The sequence below is a fragment of the Stegostoma tigrinum genome, chromosome 34 (genome assembly GCF_030684315.1).
Source record: "Stegostoma tigrinum isolate sSteTig4 chromosome 34, sSteTig4.hap1, whole genome shotgun sequence".
NCBI classification, from domain to species: Eukaryota; Metazoa; Chordata; class Chondrichthyes; order Orectolobiformes; family Stegostomatidae; genus Stegostoma; species Stegostoma tigrinum.
This window is the reverse complement of record NC_081387.1, coordinates 9,944,815-9,966,241: the sequence shown is the minus strand read 5'-3', so window position 1 is coordinate 9,966,241 and position 21,427 is coordinate 9,944,815. Positions and strand designations below refer to the sequence as shown.

The window sequence follows — 21,427 nt, the reverse complement described above, 5'->3', positions numbered from 1 at the left end:
AACGTAGAGGGAGCTTTACTCTGTATCTCACCTTGTGTTGTACCTGCCCTGAGTGTTTTGGATGGAGACAGCATAGAGAGGGCCTTAATCTGTTCATAATCTGTACCTTTCCTGGGGGTATTTGAAAGAAGCAATATAAATGGAGTTTCACTCTGTCTCTCATCATGTGCTTTACCCATCCTGGGAGTTTTTGATAGGGGCAATGTAGAGGTAACTTTACTCTGTATCTAACCCATGTTGTTGCCCTCTCTTTTTCCAGGAGAACCCATACATGTGCAACAATGAGTGTGATGCTCACACACCTGAGCTGGCCCACCCTCCTGAGCTGATGCTGGATGATGAAGGCAGGCTTCCCACCAGCTTTTGGCAAAGTGTGTCCTGGAGGAGTTTCCCCAGGCCCCTGGTGGTCAACATCACCCTGTCCTGGGGGAAGAGCATTGAATTGACCGAGGACATCATCATCACCTTCGAGTCAGGCCGGCCGGAGCAGATGGTCCTGGAGAAGTCTCTGGACCATGGGCGGAGCTGGCAGCCCTACCAATTCTACGCAGCTGACTGCCTCAACTCCTTCGGGATGGAGCCGAGGAAGGCTCGGGATCTGAGGCCGGCCTCGGTGCTGGACATCATCTGCACGGAGGAGTACTCCAGGGGCTATGTGTGGAAGATGGACAAGACGGTCCGCTTCGAGATCCAGGAGCGCCTGGCCCTGTTCGGGGGGCCCCGCCTTGGGGACATGGCCTCATTGTACGGCCAACTGGACACCACCAAGGAACTGAGAGACTTCTTCACCCTGACCAACCTGCGGGTCAGGCTGCTGCGGCCGGCTACTGGACCCACCAGCGTCGACCCCAACAATCTCTCCAAGTACTTCTACGCCATCTCCAACTTGGACATCCGTGGCCGGTGAGAGCTCCAAAACACCTCATATCCCACACTTCATATTCAGGGTCAGGGTCCACACCTGGGGAGTAGTCAGTATCAACATCTAGAGGGGAACAGGAAGGGGGGGCATCTGGGTGACACCTCTGGGAGGATGCAGTAGTATACTGGCAATGTTGCTGGGCTCACAATCCTAATTCCCAGTCTAATGTTCTTGGGATGTGTTCAAATCCTATTGGGGCAAATGAGGATTTATAATTTAAGAATATGTAATTGATAGCTTGTCTCATGGTGAGAATGTATCCACTCTCAATTGTTGTAAAAGCCCATCTTGGTTTACTAATGCCCTTTAGACAACAAAATCTGCCGTCCTGACGTGGTCTAATCCAGGTGAATCCAGACTCACAACTGTGTTAATAAAATGTGAGGCTGGATGAACACAGCAGGCCAAGCAGCATCTCAGGAGCACAATAGCTGACGTTTCGGGCCTAGACCCTTCATCAGAGAGGGGGATGGGGTGAGGGTTCTGGAATAAATAGGGAGAGAGGGGGAGGCGGACCGAAGATGGAGAGAAAACAAGATAGGTGGAGAGGAGAGTATAGGTGGGGAGGTAGGGAGGGGATAGGTCAGTCCAGGGAAGACGGACAGGTCAAGGAGGTGGGATGAGGTTAGTAGATAGATGGGGGTGCGGCTTGGGGTGGGAGGAAGGGATGGGTGAGAGGAAGAACAGGTTAGGGAGGCAGAGACAGGTTGGACTGTTTTTGGGATGCAGTGGGTGGAGGGGAAGAGCTGGGCAGGTTGTGTGGTGCAGTGGGGGGAGGGGACGAACTGGGCTGGTTTTGGGATGCGGTGGGGGAAGGGGAGATTTTGAAGCTGGTGAAGTCCACATTGATACCATTAGGCTGCAGGAATATGAGTTGCGGTTCCTGCAACCTTCGGGTGGCATCATTGTGGCACTGCAGGAGGCCCATGATGGACATGCCATCTAAAGAATGGGAGGGGGAGTGGAAATGGTTTGCGACTGGGAGGTGCAGTTGTTTGTTGCGAACTGAGCGGAGGTGTTCTGCAAAGCGGTCCCAAGCCTCCGCTTGGTTTTCCCAATGTAGAGGAAGCCACACCGGGTACAGTGGATGCAGTATACCACATTGGCAGATGTGCAGCTGAACCTCTGCTTAATGTGGAATGTCATCTTGGGGCCTGGGATAGGGGTGAGGGAGGAGGTGTAGGGGCAAGTGTAGCATTTCCTGCGGTTGCAGGGGAAGGTGCTGGGTGTGGTGGGGTTGGAGGGCAGTGTGGAGTGAACAAGGGAGTCACGGAGAGAGTGGTCTCTCCGGAAAGCAGACAGGGGTGGGGATGGAAAAATGTCTTGGGTGGTGGGGTCGGATTGTAGATGGCGGAAGTGTCGGAGGATGATGCGTTGTATCCGGAGGTTGGTAGGGTGGTGTGTGAGAACGAGGGGGATCCTATTTGGGTGGTTGTGGCGGGGGCGGGGTGTGAGGAATGTGCTGCGGGAAATACGGGAAATGCGGTCAAGGGCGTTCTCGATCACTGTGGGGGGAAAGCTGCGGTCCTTGAAGAACGTGGACATCTGGGATGTGCGGGAGTGGAATGTCTTGTCGTGCGACCGCGTCTCCCGTATTTGCAGAACACCTCCGCTTAGTTCGCAACAAACAACTGCACCTCCCAGTCGCAAACCATTTCCACTCCCCCTCCCATTCTTTAGATGGCATGTGCATCATGGGCCTCCTGCACTGCCACAATGATGCCACCCGAAGGTTGCAGGAACAGCAACTCATATTCCGCCTGGGAACCCTGCAGCCTAATGGTATCAATGTGGACTTCACCAGATTCAAAATCTCCCCTTTCCCCACCGCATCCCGAAACCAGCCCAGTTCGTCCCCTCCCCCCACTGCACCACACAACCTGCCCAGCTCTTCCCCTCCACCCACTGCATCCCAAAACCAATCCAACCTGTCTCTGCCTCCCTAACCTGTTCTTTCTCTCACCCATCCCTTCCTCCCACCCCAGCCGCACCCCCATCTACCTACTAACCTCATCCCACCTCCTTGACCTGTCCGTCTTCCCTGGACTGACCTATCCCCTCCCTACCTCCCCACCTATACTCTCCTCTCCACTTATCTAGTTTTCTCTCCATCTTCGGTCCGCCTCCCCCTCTCTCCCTATTTATTCCAGAACCCTCACCCCATCCCCCTCTCTGATGAAGGGTCTAGGCCCGAAACGTCAGCTTTTGTGCTCCTGAGATGCTGCTGGGCCTGCTGTGTTCATCCAGCCTCACATTTTATTATCTTGGATTCTCCAGCATCTGCAGTTCCCATTATCTCTCACAACTGTGTGGTTGACTCTTACCTGCCTTCTGGGCGTTTAGGGATGGTCAATAAATGCTGGCCTAGCCAGTGATACCCACACCCCATTAACAAAGAGTAAAATAAAATACTGGAGATAACTTTGTCTGTGCAGACAACTGGAGGTATTGCATGGTGCCATTTGGGCTTCAAGCTTTTTGCTCAGAGCACCCAGAGGAAACTCGCACAGACACTGGGAGAATTGGCAACTCCATATTGTCACCCGAGGGTGGGAACAAACCCAGTTTCCTGGTATGATAAGGCAGCAGTGCTGACCACAGAGCTACCATGCCGTCCTTTCCTCAGCATTTCACTGACATATTGATATGAACACTCAGTGAAACAGCAGTTCTATAGCAATAGTTCAGGATTCATCCATCCAACCTGCTCAACACTGTCAGCTGTTCTCACGTCAGCTGTGAAATCTTCCCTGAATAGCTAATTGACAGTCAGTACAGATCAGCAATGCGACAGCTCCCCTTTCCCTGGTATCAAGTTTATCGATGGGTGTTTAAGGGATTCAGGGCCCTACAGCAACCTTGTAATTATCATCGAAACATAGAATACAGTACCCATTGTGTCTGCATATACAAAATGTAGTATGACCTATACTGGACCAACTTTTCTAAAGGACTGGAATGTTATGGCGCTTCCAGTTCTCATCCAGGTACTTTTTGATGGTTCTGAGCTTTCCCATTTAAACTATCGTCCAAGGCAGTGCCTTCCAGATACCCTCTGACTAAAAATGTTTTCCTCAAACCCCCTCAAAATTCCCTGCCTTTCACTTAAAAATGATGCCCCCTGGTTATTGTCCCTTCAAATGAGGGGAACAGCTTCTTTGTGCTCACGCTGTTTATAATATGGTTCTCCTCTGCATTAGCAGACTGGGAGACCACTTTGCAGAACATCTACATTTTCTCTTACAAAAATGACCCCAATATTCCTGTTGCCTGCCACTTCATCACCCCTTTGAGTTCCCACACCAATGTTTCTGTCACACGCCTGCTGCAGTGAGACTCAGCACATGTTCAAGGATCTACATCTCATTTTCCACTGGGGAACCATTCAGCCTCTATGACTCAATACTGATTCCAATAACTCTACAACCTGATTCCATCCTTCCACGAATTTTACCCACCTGACATTGCGCCCAGTTCTGTTATGGGTTGCTTTTAGCATGGTCACCCTTTCTCTTAGACTCATGGAGTAACACAGCATGGAAACAGGCCCTTTGGCCCAAACTGGTCCATAGTGACCATGGTGCCACTCAGCTAGTTCCAATTGCCCACATTTCGTTGATATCCTCTAAACCCTTCCCATCCATGCACCTATCTCACATACTCTTAGGCCCTATCACATGATATGAGTGCATTGAGCACAGCTTAACCCATTCACTCACCCTCTTGGGTCTAATTATTTATTATTCGGCTTTTCTTCTTTCCTGGCCTGTTATCCATTATCCTTGTTTCCCCATCCCTTTCATATCTCCATCACTTGGCTCCAAATCCACCCTAATACCAGTTTCTCCTTGCTTCCAGCAGTTCTTTTTCATTCACAGGGTGAGGGTATCATCAGCTGTGTCAGCATTTATTGCCCATCCCTAACTACCCAGTGGAGAGCCAAGACTTAACCACTTTGCAGTGGTTCTGGAGTTACATGTAGCTCAGACCAGGTAAGAATGGCAGTTTCTCTCCCGAAAGGATGTTAGTGAATCAGATAGGTTTTCCCAATGACAAACAACAGTTTCATGATCATCATTAAACTCTTAATTTAAGATTATTACTGAATTTAAATTTCACCTTCTGCCATGGCAGGGTTCAAACCCAGGTCTCCAAAGCATTACCTGGGTCTCTGGATTAACTGTCCAGTGATAATACACAAGGTCATCACTTCCCCCAGTTCTGATGAAGAGTCACTCGATTTGAAACATTTCTGTGCTTTCGTCCTGTGTATATGCTGCCAGACCTGCTATATTTCTGTAGCAATTTCTGTTTTTGTTTCGGATCTCCAGCATCTGTAGTTCTTTGTTTAATTTTAATTTCCTGTTGAATTTCCTTTCCACCCACTCTATCCTTCCTCTAGTTTTGTAACCAGAATTACACACAGTAGTCCAGCTGTAGCCTAACCAAATCTCTGTACAGAACATGACCTCTGTGCTCTTGTAATCCATGCCATGAACAATAAAGGCCAAACTGTCGGTCACTGGGCATAACCATTACAGAATGTGCAAAGGTGGAACACTATGAAATGAGGAGTCTTGACAGCACATGGGCATGTTAACACAAAGATAGATAATCCTTGTCTAATATAAATATAAATATAAGCTGGTATACTTTGATAACCATATATACCAGTGTTTAGTATTAACAAATATTAAATTGTGTTACATTGACATTCAAGCCAGAACCATTCTTAACTTTTCATTCTCCACAATCAATTTTTCATGCACCCATATTCAGAATGTGGTATCAATCCATATGATAAAAGATCAGTGAGTATTCAGACTCCTGCTGACTGGTTCACCATGACAAAGTGATTTTCTGCTCAGTCTTCAATCAATTTGCCCGCTGTCCCTCCCCTCTCAACACTGCCACCCCTAGTTTCATCACAATTCACAATCAGACACTACAGAAATGGGAGCATTCAATTCATCATGTAAAATGCTGGCTCCTTGAAAGAGCTATCCATTTCATCCCACTGCCCTGCTCTTTCACGTCAGCCAGACCAATGCATTCCCATCAAATATCAACCTTATTGCCTCTTGAAAAGCATCATTGAATCCACTTTCATCACCCTTGCAGGCAGCACATTCCAAAACAAATGGAAACAAGAATCTTCATCTTCCTTTGCATTTTTTGCATTCAAATTCAACATGTGTTCTTGGGTGATTGACCCTAGTGCCGCTCGAAACATTTTCTCCTGTTTGCTCTGTTGAAATTGTTCATGGTGTTGCGCTCAGTTCTGACTGAAAACTTCCTCCAGTTCAATCTCTAGTCACTGTCAATCAGCGAGGTCATATTCGCCCACCGCATAATCTCCATAACTGGGAGGCGTTGCCTGATTATTCTACACTCAGCTTCTGGGAGACTCACATGAGCTATCAGTCCAAGCGAATCTTCAGGCACTAATTAAAGAACAGGAGCAGGAAAATGTTTACACTGCCATTTACTTGTCTCCAAGGAACTGTCTGGGTTTTGCTTACTTTAGTAAAACGTTAGGAGAACTGGGAATTGTGAAATGTGCACAGTAAAATTTGCAGAATTTGAAGCTTCCCCTTGACAATAAGTTAAAGTGAATACACGAACATAATGTCAGAGGTGGAGATGTTCGCTGATGATTGCACAATGTTCAGCACTGTTCATGATTGTTCAGATACTGATGCAGTCTGTTTATGTATGAAGCTATACCTGGATAACACTCAGGCTTGGGCTGATAAGAAGTAAGTAATGTTTGTGCGTATAAGTGCAAGATAATGACCATCTCTAACAAGAACATACAAATGATTAAATTAGGAGTAGAAACAGACCATTTGGGCCTCTCAAGCCTGTTTCAACATTCAGTGTGATCATGGCTATCTGTTTTGAATTTCATATTTCCATCTAACCGTGATAACCTATGATTTCCCTGCCAAACAAAAATCGACCTCTCTGCACATTGTATATGCAATGAACGATCACTGACTTCTAATGCTGAGAGTCCTAAATTTGCATAACTGTAAGAACAAAAAGATTCTCCATTCTGTGTTCTAAAAGAGCAACCCCTGATTTTCAAATGTCACCCCTTAGTTCTGGACTGACCCACGAGAGGAAATATCCTTTCCATATCCATCGTTTTAAGACCATTCAGAATCTTATACGCTTCAATCAAGTCACCTTTCATTCTTCTAAACTCCAGTGGAACTAAGTCCAGCCTATGGCAACCTATCCACCTAGGACAATCTGTTCATTCCAGTATAATCTAGTAAACCTTCTCTGAACACCTCCAATGTGTTTACATCATTCCTTAAACGAGAAGGCTAAAGCTGCATACAGCATTTCAGATGTGGTCTCAACAATATCCTGTATTATGGAAGCATATGTTATAACTAGTATGTCAAATTCCTCAAATAATAAAGAATAGCATGCCAATAGCATTATTTATTATTTGTTGTTCCTGCATGCTAATGTTTTGTGATTCATACACAGGAACAGCTAGATTATCTCTGCATCTCAGAATTCTGCATTTGTTCTCCATTTAAGAGATGTCCTGGTATTTTATCCTCCCTGCCAAAGAGAACAACTTTGTATTTTCCCACTGGATATGCCATGTGTCAGATCCTTCACTTAATGCGATTTCCTTTGTCTCCTTCACAACATACTTGTTAATTTCACTCAAATTTCCTTGTTATTTACTATTAATCCCATTCTGACCATGTCGGAGACTTTATGAACTTTCTTCCTTTACTAAAAGCCTATTGAAACTATTGGTATCCATTTGTACAGTCCTGGCTAACTTACTTTCACACACTAACTTCTTCTGTTCAATTAACACTTCAACCATTCTCTGCTGTTTTTCATTTTCTGACCATTCAGCTCATCTGCAACTCACCTCTTCTTTGTTTTTTCCTATGACTGATGCTTTCCCAACTTCTTTAGTTAGCCATTGACATCGGGCCCTCCCATCAGAACTTTTCCTTACAGTCGGAAGAAACCAGTTCTGAAAGAGTTTCTTGAGCTTTGTCTCTATTGATCCGTCCTGTAGCATAGGACGCCAGTTCACTTCCAGTGGCTAAGCTGTTATGTCCGCACAGCTGCACTTATTTAAATTTCAAATATTTTTCTGTGACCTAAACTCTTCCTTTCAAACCAAATGTAAGATTGACTCGTAATGTGGTTGCTGCCATCTCGAGGTGCCTTAAATCTGATGTAATTAAACTATCCTGTAAATCCTCTAATTTATCCTGTTACATCACACAATAGCAAGACTACTAAAGCCTGGTCTCTGGTTGATGTCAAAATGACCTGTTCCAAGAAACTTTCACAAAAAAATATTCTATGACTGCTTCATTCTGGCTACTACTGACAATCTGCTTTTTCCAGTTTATATGAAGATTCAAGACATCAATGTTTCTTGACGTCCCTTTAACTTAAGCACTCAATATCTCTTCTTGAGTACATTGTGGTTACTATTGGGGGGGCTATAGAGCCTTCCGACTGGTGACTTCTTTCCTCTACTCTTTCTCATCTCCACTCAAACTAATTCAACACCCTGATCTCCTGATCCAAGGTCGTCTTCATCAATAACATAAGGATGTTGTGAAACTTGAAAGGGCTCAGAAAAGATTTACAAGGATGTTGCCAAGTTTGTAGGGTTTGAGCTACAGGGAGAGGCTGAAAAGACTGGATCTATTTTCCCGGGAGCATTAGAGGCTGAGGGGTGACTTTATGGAGGTTTATAAAATCATGAGAGGCATGGATAGAGTGAATAGATAAGGTCTTTTACCAGGGGTAGGGGAGTCAAAAACTAGAGGGCACAGATTTAAGGTGAGAGGGGGGAAGATTTAAAAGGGACCTAAGGAACAACTTTTTCACGCAGAGGGTGGTGCGTGTATGGAATGAGTTTCCAGAGGAAGTGGTGGAGGCTGGTACAATTACAACATTTGAAAGGCATGTAGGTCGATATATAAATAAGAAGGGCTTAAAGAGATATGGATAAATGTTAGCAAATGGGACGAGACTTATTCAGGATATCTGGTCAGCATTGATGATTTGGACTAAAGTGTGTGTTTCTGTTCTGTACGTCTGTATAACTGTATCTGCAAATGCCCTTGTCAACTAACAGTTCTATATGTTTGACTTCACTAGCTTTCTATTTTCTTAAATATCACACACCTCTTAATATACAGGACCCTGTCATCCAGAAACCATGACATCCTGACTATCAGATCGTATTCATTTACTTCAATATGTACTGTCAATTCATGTGTTTCATTATGATTGCTGTTTACATTTAAATACAGAGAATTTAGTCTTTTTTCTTTTTAATATCCTTGCAACATCTTATCTTGATTGTTGGTGGCACATTCCTTAGTTTTTCTCTTTCTGTGCCCCTTCCTGCCACTTTCTGGTCCTTATTTTCCATACTACTTCTTTCCTCACTTAACTTGACTCCATCTCTCAGCATCTTTCTGCATTTATGCCTTGCCCCTCACTTTTCAGTTTGCAACAGTCTCCGCCTCTCCGGTAATGCAGTTCACAAAAGTATTGGCCCCAGCAGAGTTCAGGTTTGGACTGTTTCGAGATTTAACCTCTAGTTTCCATATATAGTGTCAGATGCCTACAAACTGGAAGCCTTTTCTCCAGCACCAGTCAATAAGCCACGTATTCACACCCACACCCCACCACAACAGCCACGACTGTGAGGGAACGTCATTGAATTTGCAGTCGCTCAGGTCATACTCCAGAGATTGTAACCTTTGGTGTTCTCCTTTGTGCCTTACTCCTCGTGTTTTTTTTTTGTTTCCTGATTCTACCTGCGTTACTGATACTTGCATGATCCACGGCTCCTCCCACGACAAGTTCATTTTCAGCCCTGAACAGCCATCACAAAATCTGGCTCTGGGCAAGCAACACCGCCATCTGGTTCTTGCTTTTTGCTGCAGAGAAAGGTGTCAAATTCCTCACTATGTTGTCACCTCGCCTATTACAGTCCTTGTTGATCCCTCCACTTGAATGGCATCCTGTACCGCTGTGCCATAGTCAGTTTGCACATTTCCTACAACCACTGCTCTCTGTCAACAGGCTGAGAGAATCTCAAACCTATTGGACAATTGCAGAGGCTGTCACTCCTTTACCCCTGCCCACTGGGTTCCCTTACCTGGCTCACTCATGGTCACACCCAGCTGTTCATGACCAAACCAGGAGATGGAATGCTGAGTGGTGTGACTGCATCCTGATGCAAAGAATCCAAGCAACATACTCGCATCCCGTCCCCACCACCCAGGACGTTTTTCCATCCCCACCCTTGTCTGCCTTCCGGAGAGACCACTCTCTCCGTGACTCCCTTGTCCGCTCCACACTCCCCTCCAACCCCACCACACCCGGCACCTTCCCCTGCAACCACAGGAAGTGCTACACTTGCTCCCACACCTCCTCTCTTACCCCCATCCCAGGCCCCAAGATGACCTTCCATATTAAGCAGATGTTCACCTGCACATCAGCCAATGTAGTATACTGTATACACTGTACCCAGTGTTGCTTCCTCTACATTGGAGAAACCAAGCAGAGGCTTGGGGACCGCTTTGCAGAACACCTCCGCTCAGTTCACAATAAACAACTGCACCTCCCAGTTGCGAACCATTTTAACTCCCCCTCCCATTCTTTAGACGATATGTCCGTCATGGGCCTCCTGCAGTGCCACAATGATGTCACCCGAAGGTTGCAGGAACAGCAACTCATATTCCGCTTGGGAACCCTGCAGCCTAATGGTATCAATGTGGACTTCACCAGCTTCAAAACCTCCCCTTCCCCCACCGCATCCCAAAACCAGCCCAACTCGTCCCCTCCCCCCACTGCATCACAAAACCAGCCCAGCTCGTCCCCGCCTCCCTAACCTGTTCTTCCTCTCCCCCATCCCCTCCTCCCACCTCAAGCCACTCCTCCATTTCCCACCTACCAACCTCTTCCTGCCTCCTTGACCTGTCCGTCATACCCAGACTGACCTATCCCCTCCCCACCTCCCCACCTATACTCTCCTCTCCAACTGTCTTGCCCTCTATCCATCTTTGGTCCGCCTCCCCCCTCGCTCCCTATTTATTTCAGAACCCTCTCCCCATCCCCCTCTCTGATGAAATGTCTAGGCCCGAAACGTCAGCTTTTGTGCTCCTGAGATGCTGCTTGGCCTGCTGTGTCCATCCAGCTTCACACTTTGTTATCTTGTACTCACATGCTGATGCTTTGCAGTCCCTTTAGTTCAGCCTCCAGTTTATAAACTCTGTTCCAAAGCTGCTCAGAGTTCAAGCACTTACTGTAAATGTTCTTGCTGTGGATCATACAGGCATCCAGCAGCTGTCTCAAATGCTTCAGCCTTAACATACCCTGCCACCCCTTAATTAGTTTTAGTTATTTATTTATTCTCTTACCTGCATTTTACAGATTTTATTAACTGAAACACGAATTTGTATACTATGTGAAAATTTAAGAACAGAAATGAACTTAACTTTTACCAGCTTAAACAGCTATCTCCTTTCCCTGTAACACAGAGATAACCAGTTCGAATCAGCTCCAGTGTATTAGCTAGATCCAGCTGCCTTGACTCAGCCCACCTTCCTGCAAACAGCCCATAGTCCTGCAGCTTACAGCATTTAAAGCGCAGATCTAGGTACCTTTTTAAGAATGTTTAGGGTCTCTGGCTCCACCACCAACTCAGGCAGCAAGTTCCAGGCACCTCTGTGCAACAAAAAGTTGATCTTCACATCAGCGACAGAAGAGTCCCAACACAAAACGTCAGCTTTCCTGCTCCTCTGATGCTGCCTGGCCTGCTGTGTTCCTCCAGCTTCACACAGTGTTATCTCTGATCCTCACATCCCCTGTTATCCTTCTGCCAGTTGGCTTGAATCTATGAACCCTGGTTTTTGAGCTTAAGCCAAAGGAAACAGGTTGTTCCTGTCTATTCCATCGCTATTTCTTGCAGGGAAATGATGCCGAAGGTGCAGACTTTCCAAATTTACGAAACAGCATTTAGATAATGGCTCTAATGTAGTGAAATGTCCCCAAAGTTCTTTCTGGAGTCTCAACCAGGCAAATGTGACACCAAGCTACAAAAATGGGCATCATCTAAAAGCTCGGTGACAAGTAGGTGGTCTTGGCATTTGGAGGAAGGGAGAGCGAGAGAGGGATATAGAGAGCTAATTCCGAACCTTGGCACCCAAATGCTGAAGACATGGTCGCCAATGGTCATATGGTCATATTACACAGTGGTTAGCACTTCTGCTTAATGTCACGAGGGACCCAGGTTTGATCCCACCCTTGGGTGACAGCCTGTATGGCGTTTACACATTTTCCCCATGTCTATGCAGTTTCTTTCAAGTGCTCTGGTTTCTTTGCAAAGTCCAAAGAGGTGAAGGCAAGGTGTATTCGCTATGGTAACCGCAGGGTTGTAGGGTGGGGTGGGTGGGTGGCTGTGGACTTGATGGGCCGAATGGCCTGCTTCTACATTGAGGGGATTCTATGATATCTTGTTCTATAATCTGATGGTAAAAGAAAGCAATGTAATACTGCATCAAAGGTGCTATAAAAATGCAAACCGTGATAATTTGTTGTTGCTCTAAAGAAGGAAATAAATTGGCAGTTCCCCAGTACCTTTCACAAACCTGAGGACGGTCTGAAGTTCTGGGCAGCGATTGAGCAATGAAGGGCGTGAGGTTGCAGGCCCTGTACAGACGCAGATCCTTTCTTTGAAGGTCCGGGGAATGGTCGAGCCTACTGCAAACTTTCTTCCCCAACTTGTCCCTGCCGCTGTTCTTTCGCAACCAGAAGCTGTGAATTTCAACACGGTGCTTGGGATGAAAAATGTTGCTGCTTCCAGGGTGAAGTTGATGAAGGAGGAGGTGATTCTTGGCTTTTTAACAGAGCTGAATGGGTCTTTTTTTTTCTTGCCGCTGTGTGTTGTCAGGTGTAAATGCAACCTTCACGCTAACAACTGTGTCACGAAGAAGGGAAAGCTAAGCTGTGAGTGTGAGCACAACACGACGGGGCCGGACTGCGGCCGATGCAAGAAAGGTTTTCACGGCCGGAGGTGGAGGGCCGGATCGTACCTACCGATCCCCAAAGGGACAGCCAATATCTGTGAGTGATGAGCGTTTCTCCGGCCTGGCTTAATGCTCCACTTCATATTTCATTCGCATTGTCACCCCTTCCCCTCCGGCAATGCATCAATTCCAAACACAATGCAGCCTACATTCGCAATTGTTAGCGAGTAAGCAGAGAGACTCAGCGTGCAGATTCACAATTAGAGAGTCGTAAAGCACAGAGGCCATTCAGTCCATCATGATTCTGCTACAGTGATCCGATGAGACGCAGTTCCCTATCTTTCATTACAGCCTTGCAATTGGCTTCCATGTTTTTCAAGTATTTATCTAAATTTCTACAGAAAGTTATTATTCAATTTACTTCCATGCCCTTTCAAATACCTTTATTATAGATCAATCATAACTTTCTGTGTCAGACTAAATCTACTTATCGCCCTATACCATCTATTTTAGTTTTGTAAACAATTACAATTAATCTGGCTTCTCTGGTTATTGATCTGCCTGCCACTGGAAACATTTTCCCCTGATTTACTTGTTCAGAAATCTTCCTGATTTCAACATCCACTGACAGAGACCAAGTAGATGTAGAGGGTGAATTCAAAACTGTGGCATGTGTTAAATGGGATGCAATCTTACAGTGAAGACACACACATGCACACACACACCAGAGAAATGCCTAGAGGTCTGTAAAAAGGGTAATGATACAAGTAAACAGCCAAGCAGTCTATGTGAGACCCTTTGGTACTAACCCTGAGCACTTACACATTATTCACATCTACTGGTCATGTACTTAGCCACAAAACTCACACTTACAATCAATGAGAGCCTTAGCAACTCAACCTCACCTCACTGAGGGCATTGGAGAAAGCTGCATGTGAATATCAAAGACCATAAGGCCATTCAGCCCATGGAGTCTGTTCCACCATTCAGAAAGGTCATGGCTGAGTTGATTATCCTCAACTCCACTTATCCACTTTCTCCATAACCCTTGCTTCCCTCACAGATTAAAAACAAACTATCTCAGCATTGAATATACTCAATGACCTGGCCTCAACACTTTTCTGCAGTTAAATTTTCACAGATTCTCTACCCTATAAAAGAATAAGTTCCTCCTCACCTCTGGCTTAATTGAGCAACCCCCAACCCTGAGATGATGCCCCCTGCTCCCAGACCCTCCCGCAAAGAGAAACAACCTCCCTGCATCTAACCTGTCAAGTCTTCTAAGAATGTTGCATGTTTCAAACAGGTTGCCAATCATTCTTCCATATTCCAACAAGTACTGACCTAACCTATTCATACTCTCCTTATAGGACCATGTATCTGGGGTTGTCAATACATTTGTGAGCTTCAGTCTCATGAACACTCTGTGTGATAGGTTGTATTTTCATGGTTTATCAGTAGGGACTGTTAATCATTCAACACTCTAATTATTTGTATTTATGTTTCACTCTCCAGGTGTCCCTGACAATGACATCAGTGGCTGTAAGTAGTACCTATGGCTTGAATCTAGAGCCCATTTCTGTATCAGGAACAAAATATTCCCCTCAAATTTCCCACATCCCTTACTGACTGACAGGCAGGCTTAGAGTCAACAGGCAGTGACCCTGCAAGAGATATCAGAGTGAATATAGGGAGTGATTGTGCAACAGGTGGAGGAGTACGCAGGGAGTGATGAGATAGCAGTTGTAAGTGTGCACAGTGAATGACTGTGTAACAGCTGCAGCAGGCTGCTGTGAACACAAGATTTGTCCCTGGGGACTGGAGAATTGCAGATGTGATGTCATTATAGACTCAAATGGCAGGAAAACAAACACTTTAAACTCATCTGCACCAACCAGCCACTGCAATCTGACCTGGTCCCGTTTCCCAGCATTTGACCCATGTCTTCTAAACTCTTCCTATTCACATCCCTGAAGGGTCTAGGCCCGAAATGTCAGCTTTTGTGCTCCTAAGATGCTGCTTCACCTGCTGTGCTCATCCAGCTTCACGCTTTGTTGTCTTGTAATTGTACCTGCCTTCACCACTTCCTCTGGCAGCTCATTCCATCCTCTGTGTGAAAAAGTTACCTGTCAAGTCTTTTTCAAATCTTTCCCCTCTCACCTTAAACGTATCCCTTCTGGTTTTGGATCCCCCATACTCGGAAAATGACCTTGCCCATTCACTGTATCCATGCCCCTCATGATTTTATAAACTTTATAAATTTTATAAACTTCTATAAGGTCACCCCTCACCCAAGGGGCAAAAAATCCCCAGCCTATTCAGCCTGTCGCTATGACTCAAACCCTCCAGTCCAGGCAACATCCTTGTAAATCTTTGCTGCATTCTCTCAAGTTTAATAACATCTTTCCTCTTGAAGGCTGACCAGAATTTATGCAGTATTCTAAATGTAATCTCACCAATGTCCTGTGCAACCGTAACATGACATTTCAACTCGTGTGCTCAATGTTCTGACCAATGGAGGCAAGCATGTCAAATGCCTTCCTGACCACCCTGTCCACTTGTGACACCACTTTCAAAAAACTATGCACCTGCACCCCAAGGTCTCTTTGTTTAAATAAAAAGGCAAAGGATAACTCAGGAACCTACAGACCTATCAATTTGGCAAGTCAGAAAACTGTTGGAGGCTATAATACAGGATAAGATAAATATATTTGTAGAGAAAACTGAGTTAATACTAGCCAGTCAATGTGGCTTTGTCACATGCAGATCATGTCAGACAAATTTAATTAGCTATTTCACAGAATCCCTACAGTGTGCAAACAGGCTCTTTAGACCAATGTGTCCAAACTGGCCCACAGAGCATCCTACCCAGATCTATCTCCTGTAGCTCACCTAATCTACACATCCCTGAACACTACGGGCAATTTTGCACAGTCAGTTCTCCTAGCCTGCATATCTATGGATTGTGGGAGGGAATCAGAGCACATGGAGAAAACCCACACCAATATGGGGAGAATGTGCAAATTCCACACAGACAGTCGCCCAAGTGTGGAATTGAACCCGGGTCCCTGGAACTGTGAGGCAACAGTGCTAACCACTGAGCCACCATGCCACTATCATTTGACAAGGTAACACAGATAAGGAGATGATGGTCGTACTGTGGATGTTGTATATTTGCACTTTCAGAAAGATTTTGATATGATGCCACACGGCAGGTTGGCTAGTAAGTTAGAAATGTTTGGGATTGATGGGTCCTTGACAGCATAGATTAGAAGTTGACTAAAAGATAGGAAACAGAGGGTAACTATAGATGAGCGTTTCTCAGATTGGCGATGAGTTGAAGATGATGTTCCCCAGGAATCTATGCTGAGACCCTTGCTTATTCTGATTTATATAAACAATTTAGAAGTGAATGTTGAGGGCAAAATCTTTAAATTTGCAAATGATGCTAAACTAGGGAGAACAATCAATTGTTGGAATGATGCTGAGCAACTTTCGAGAGACTTTAATAAGTTGGCTAAATGGGCGTACACCTGGCTGATGAATTTCAATGCAGAGAAATGTGAAGTAATGCATTTTGGTAGAAGAAACATTTAGAGACAATACAGGCTTAATTTTACAACTTTAAGAGGAGTACAGGAGAAGAGGGACCTCAGAGTTTGTGGTGCATGATTGCCTGAAGTTGTCCAGGCAAGTTGAAACAGTCAAGAAGGCTGACTGAATCCTTGGGTGTAAATAAATAAATAAATAAATGAGTGAATGAATGAATGAATAAATAAATAGAGGCACAGTGATGCTACACCTCTACAAATCATTGGTCGGACTACATTTGGAGTATTATGTTCAGTTCTGGGCACTTTATTTAAGGAAGGATGTTGAAATCCAAGAGAGAGAGAGTGTTCAAAGGACAGTTGCCAGAATGATACCTGGAACGAGGATTTTCGATGCAAGGAAAGGATTGAGAAATTGCACTGATTTTCTTCAGAGCCGAGAAGATTAAGAGGTGGCCTTATTGAAGTGTTCAAAATTTTGAACAAATTTGAAAAAGTAAAGAATGATATTCTGTTTCTGCAAGTCGGTGTGTCAGTGGCTCGGACACACATTTTCAAGATTGTCAGCAAGAGAGTGAGGTGTGAGATGAGGAGAAACATCTTCACTCAGAGAGTTGTTAATGTTTGTAATGTGTACCCGATGGATTCCACAGGAGGTTTAAAAAGAGAGCTAAATATATATTTAAAAGTGATGAATTTAGGGTGCTACAGAGATAGGACTGGAGAATGGAACTAACTGGCTAACCCTTTTGGAAATCAGTACAGACATAATGGGTTCTGCAAAACTCTATGGTTCTAGGTCTTAGAGTGAACAGGAAATGACTCATTGAGCTATAGCAGTGAACAGGGAGTGACTCTGTAATCGGTGTAGGGGTGAACATGGAGTGACTGTGTAACAGATATAGTCATGAACAGACAGTGTGTGGTCAACAGAGAAGCATAACAGGTATTGGACTCAGAAATCTCTAACAGCCACACTGATTGTTCCATATTGACAGAGTGACCACAACTCACCACACTGACTGACAGTAGCCATGATGCCCCAATATCAGTGACAATGACCATGACTCTCCATTCATACCAAAAGTAATCATAACTTCATACACAGACCAAGAAGGAGCCACAATACCTGAGGATAGCTTTAATTCCGACAGAGAATGTTTATATCCCCAAATGACCATAACTCACCATGCCAATGAGGCATGTGATATGAGATCAGGAATACATCGAGGAAGTGTGTTTTCAGTCACCTGACCACAAAACCACTGAATTCCCTCCCTCACGTAGACTATCCCTTCACCCCTTTCTCCTGTTCAAAGAAATTTCTTAAATTCTCCACCTTTGAGTGAGCTTTGGTCACCTGCCCTAATATCATCACTTATTTCTCAGCATCAGGTATAATTAATTGATTGATTAATCATTGCCCTGTGTGTCTGTGTGACTGTGTGGGCACATACCTGTGTCCCTGTGTCCCTGTGTCTATGTGCATCTGTCTGTCAATCTGTGTGTTTGTGTGAGATACTGTTCTGAGGCCAGGCATTGTTCACTGTCTGGGACTGATAATTGCTGATTTCTCTGACGCATGCAGCAGACCCAAAGCTGACTCACACAAGGCCCAGTATCTCATCATTTGAGGTCACCAACTCAGAGCAAGGTAAGGTCTCTCAAGCAATGTGATTGAGTTTCAGAAGAAATTGAATGAGTTTAAACAACAATTTTGTTCCTCGGCTCCTTCAAACTCAAGTTTTTGGTCACCAATCTCATGTGTCCTTGCAGCTTTCTGTCTGATCTGTCCTCAGAATCTTCACTCTTGTTGTTTAGTCATGAGTGTACTAAATGGTGCTTTATTAAATATTATTTGTAAAATCCGAATGCATTCTTTCAACCAGCATTTTCCATGTACAGTTTGCATTTTCTTGTGAAATATTTACTTTCAGGTTAGTCCATGTATGATACAAGACAACAAATCAAAACAAACTTTTTTACAACAGGTCAAGGACATCTTTCCTTGATGTGCAGTGTGCTCTTGCAATTGAGAAATATTGGCAGAATTCTCTCATTTTCAGATGAAGAGGTTCACCCTGTGAGCTTTTTGGCACCCAATCCATCATAAATCAAAGCAACATTTCTATGAAAATGTTTGGCCCATCAAAGCATTAATTATGCAACTGGCCTTTTCAGCACCTTTCTATAGGAATCGCACAGCCAGAGAGGGTGAAATGCTCTCCACTGCCATACCTTTCAGATGACTCTGCTCTGTCCTATTTTTAAAGCCCAGCTATAGCACCACTTTAGAGCCTGAAATTTCAATATTTGACTGGTGACCCAGAGGAAGTGAAAGCTTGCTTCACTGCATTGGTGTTGGTAGACAGAATAGTCCAGGTCTTCTCTCTAGGCTAAGAGAGTCTAGGACTACAGGACATAAGTTTAAGGTCAGAAGAGAAAGATTTAAAATAAACCGGAGGGGCAACCTTTTCTTTTGGAGGGTGGTGCATATATGGAAGAAGCTGCCAAAAGAAGTGGTAGAGGTGAGTGCAATTACAACATTTGAAAGACATTTGGACAGGTACATGGATAGGAAGGGTTGAGAGGGATATGGGCCGAATGCAGGCAAAAAGAACTATTTCCATTTAGGAAACATGTTCGGAATCAATGAGTTGCACTGAAGGGTCTTTTACATGACTTCATGACTCTGTGACTCCAAGGAGTGGGGATAAAGGAGCCTATTCTATTTCCAGAGATAATGGGAACTGCAGATGCTGGAGATTCCAAGATAATAAAATGTGAGGCTGGATGAACACAGCAGGCCAAGCAGCATCTCAGGAGCACAAAAGCTGACGTTTCGGGCCTAGACCCTTCATCAGAGAGGGGGATGGAGAGAGGGAACTGGAATAAATAGGGAGAGAGGGGGAGGCGGACCGAAGATGGAGAGTAAAGAAGATAGGTGGAGAGAGTGTAGGTGGGGAGGTAGGGAGGGGATAGGTCAGTCCAGGGAAGACGGACAGGTCAAGGAGGTGGGATGAGGTTAGTAGGTAGATGGGGGTGCGGCTTGGGGTGGGAGGAAGGGATGGGTGAGAGGAAGAACAGGTTAGGGAGGCAGAGACAGGTTGGACTGGTTCTAAATATTCTATTTCCAGGCCACCGCCACCGAGATTCACACCCACGTCCACAACCAGCTTCTCTCTCCTGCCTTATACTTGCCAGCACTCACTCTACCTCTGCCATTGCGTTTCCACATCACTGTCAGTACTGTATGCGTCGTGTTCACTCAATGGCTCGCCTCACCTCATCCTCCAAAGTGATTAACTAATCCTGTCCTCCCTACACTTCCTCCTCATTCATTGCAGATCACTGACTGTTATCTCCTGCTGTAACATCATCACAAATGTTTTGTCTCACTTGCATCATGATCAGTCCCTTCCTTTTCCTCAAGTGGACCGTGATACCACTGTCCCTTTCCCATACATCTGATGCTCTGTACCTTCTGGGATCCTACCGTTCATTCTGCCTTTGCAATGCCAGTCTGTCAAAATGTGTCACCTCACATTTTTTCAGGATTAAATGTACTTGCCATTTTTTTAAAAATGGTACCCTATTTCTATTATCCTGACATCTAAGGATTTCCTGCTGACTATTAAGGCATGTCAAATTACCTGTAACTTATATGTATGTTAACTTTCATGTTATCTGCAAACGTACTGATCATAGCTCCTACATCTATATCTAGTTCATCAAGGTATGCTACAATCAGCCAGAGACCCCAAAACCAGCCCCTGTAGTATAAAACTAGATGCAGACTTGCAATCACAAAACAAATTACCCTCTATCTCCTGAGGCTAAGCCAATTTTGGATCCAATTTGCCAACGTGCATCACAACCCATAGATTCTTATATTCCTGACCTAGCTATCATGTGAAGCCTTGTCAAAAGCCTTTCCAAAATCCAGGTAGGTTACAAACGCTGCACTACCCTCACACATATGTCTGGTCACCTCCTCAAAAAAACTCATAACAACTCTTCAGCCATAATCTTCTGCTTGTAAAGCCATGCTGAATATCCTTGATTATTCCTTGCATCTCCAAGTGGATTAAATCCTGACCCTCAGAGAATTTCTCCAATAGTTTCCCTATCACTGATGTTGGACTCACTGACCTATGGCTCCCTGGTTTATCCCTGCCACTACTCTCAGATAATGGGACCACATTAGATGTCCTCCAGTCCTCTGGCACCTCTCCTACATCCAGAGAGGACTTGAAAACTAATGCCATTGTCCCTGTAGGCACTTCCCTTGCTTCCCACGCACAGCAGCTTGGATTCACTTCATCTGGATTGGTAACCTATCCAATTTTAAGTCTGCTAAAACCTCCTCCCTCTCAATTATAGTTTATTCAAGCATATCACGGAGCAGTGGATGTGCTCTATATGGGCTTCATGAGGTGTTTGACAATGTCCCTCATGGTAGACTGGTTACCAAGATTAGATCATACAAAATACAAAGACAACCAGCGAATTGGATACAGAGTTGGCTCAAAGGTAGAAGATCTTTGGTGGTTGTGGAGGCCTGTGACCAGCAGTGTGCCACAAGAATCGATGCTGGGGCCATTGCTTTTTGTCATTAATATAAATGATTGGTGTGAACAATGGAGGTATAGTTAGTAAGTTTGCTGATGACTCTAAAATTGGAGGTGTAATGGACAGCAACAAGGGTTACCTCAGAGTACAATGGGATCTTGATCAGATGGGCCAATGGGCCGAGAAGTGGCAGATGGAGTTTAGTTTAGATAAATGTGAGGTGCTGCATTTTGGAAAGGCAAATCAAGGCAGGACTTATGCACATCATGGTAAGGTCCTAGGGAGCATTGCTGAGTAAAGAGACCTTGGAGTGCAGGATCATAGTTCCTCGAAAG

The 21,427-nt window shown here is 44.9% G+C and overlaps 1 protein-coding gene across 3 annotated transcripts in view; it reads left to right on the top strand.

Moving 5' to 3' along the window:
- Positions 1-21,427, top strand: part of LOC125446286 (netrin-G1-like) — a 63,944-nt gene that overhangs the window by 40,604 nt on the left and 1,913 nt on the right. For 2 of the 3 annotated variants that reach the window (XM_059639643.1, XM_059639645.1), the window contains 4 exons: positions 260-903; positions 12,894-13,066; positions 14,485-14,511; positions 18,109-18,174. In XM_059639643.1, the coding sequence (XP_059495626.1) occupies positions 260-903; positions 12,894-13,066; positions 14,485-14,511; positions 18,109-18,174 (910 nt within the window). The remainder of the gene's footprint in view (positions 1-259; positions 904-12,893; positions 13,067-14,484; positions 14,512-18,108; positions 18,175-21,427) is intronic. The other variant, XM_059639644.1, reaches the window with a different exon arrangement.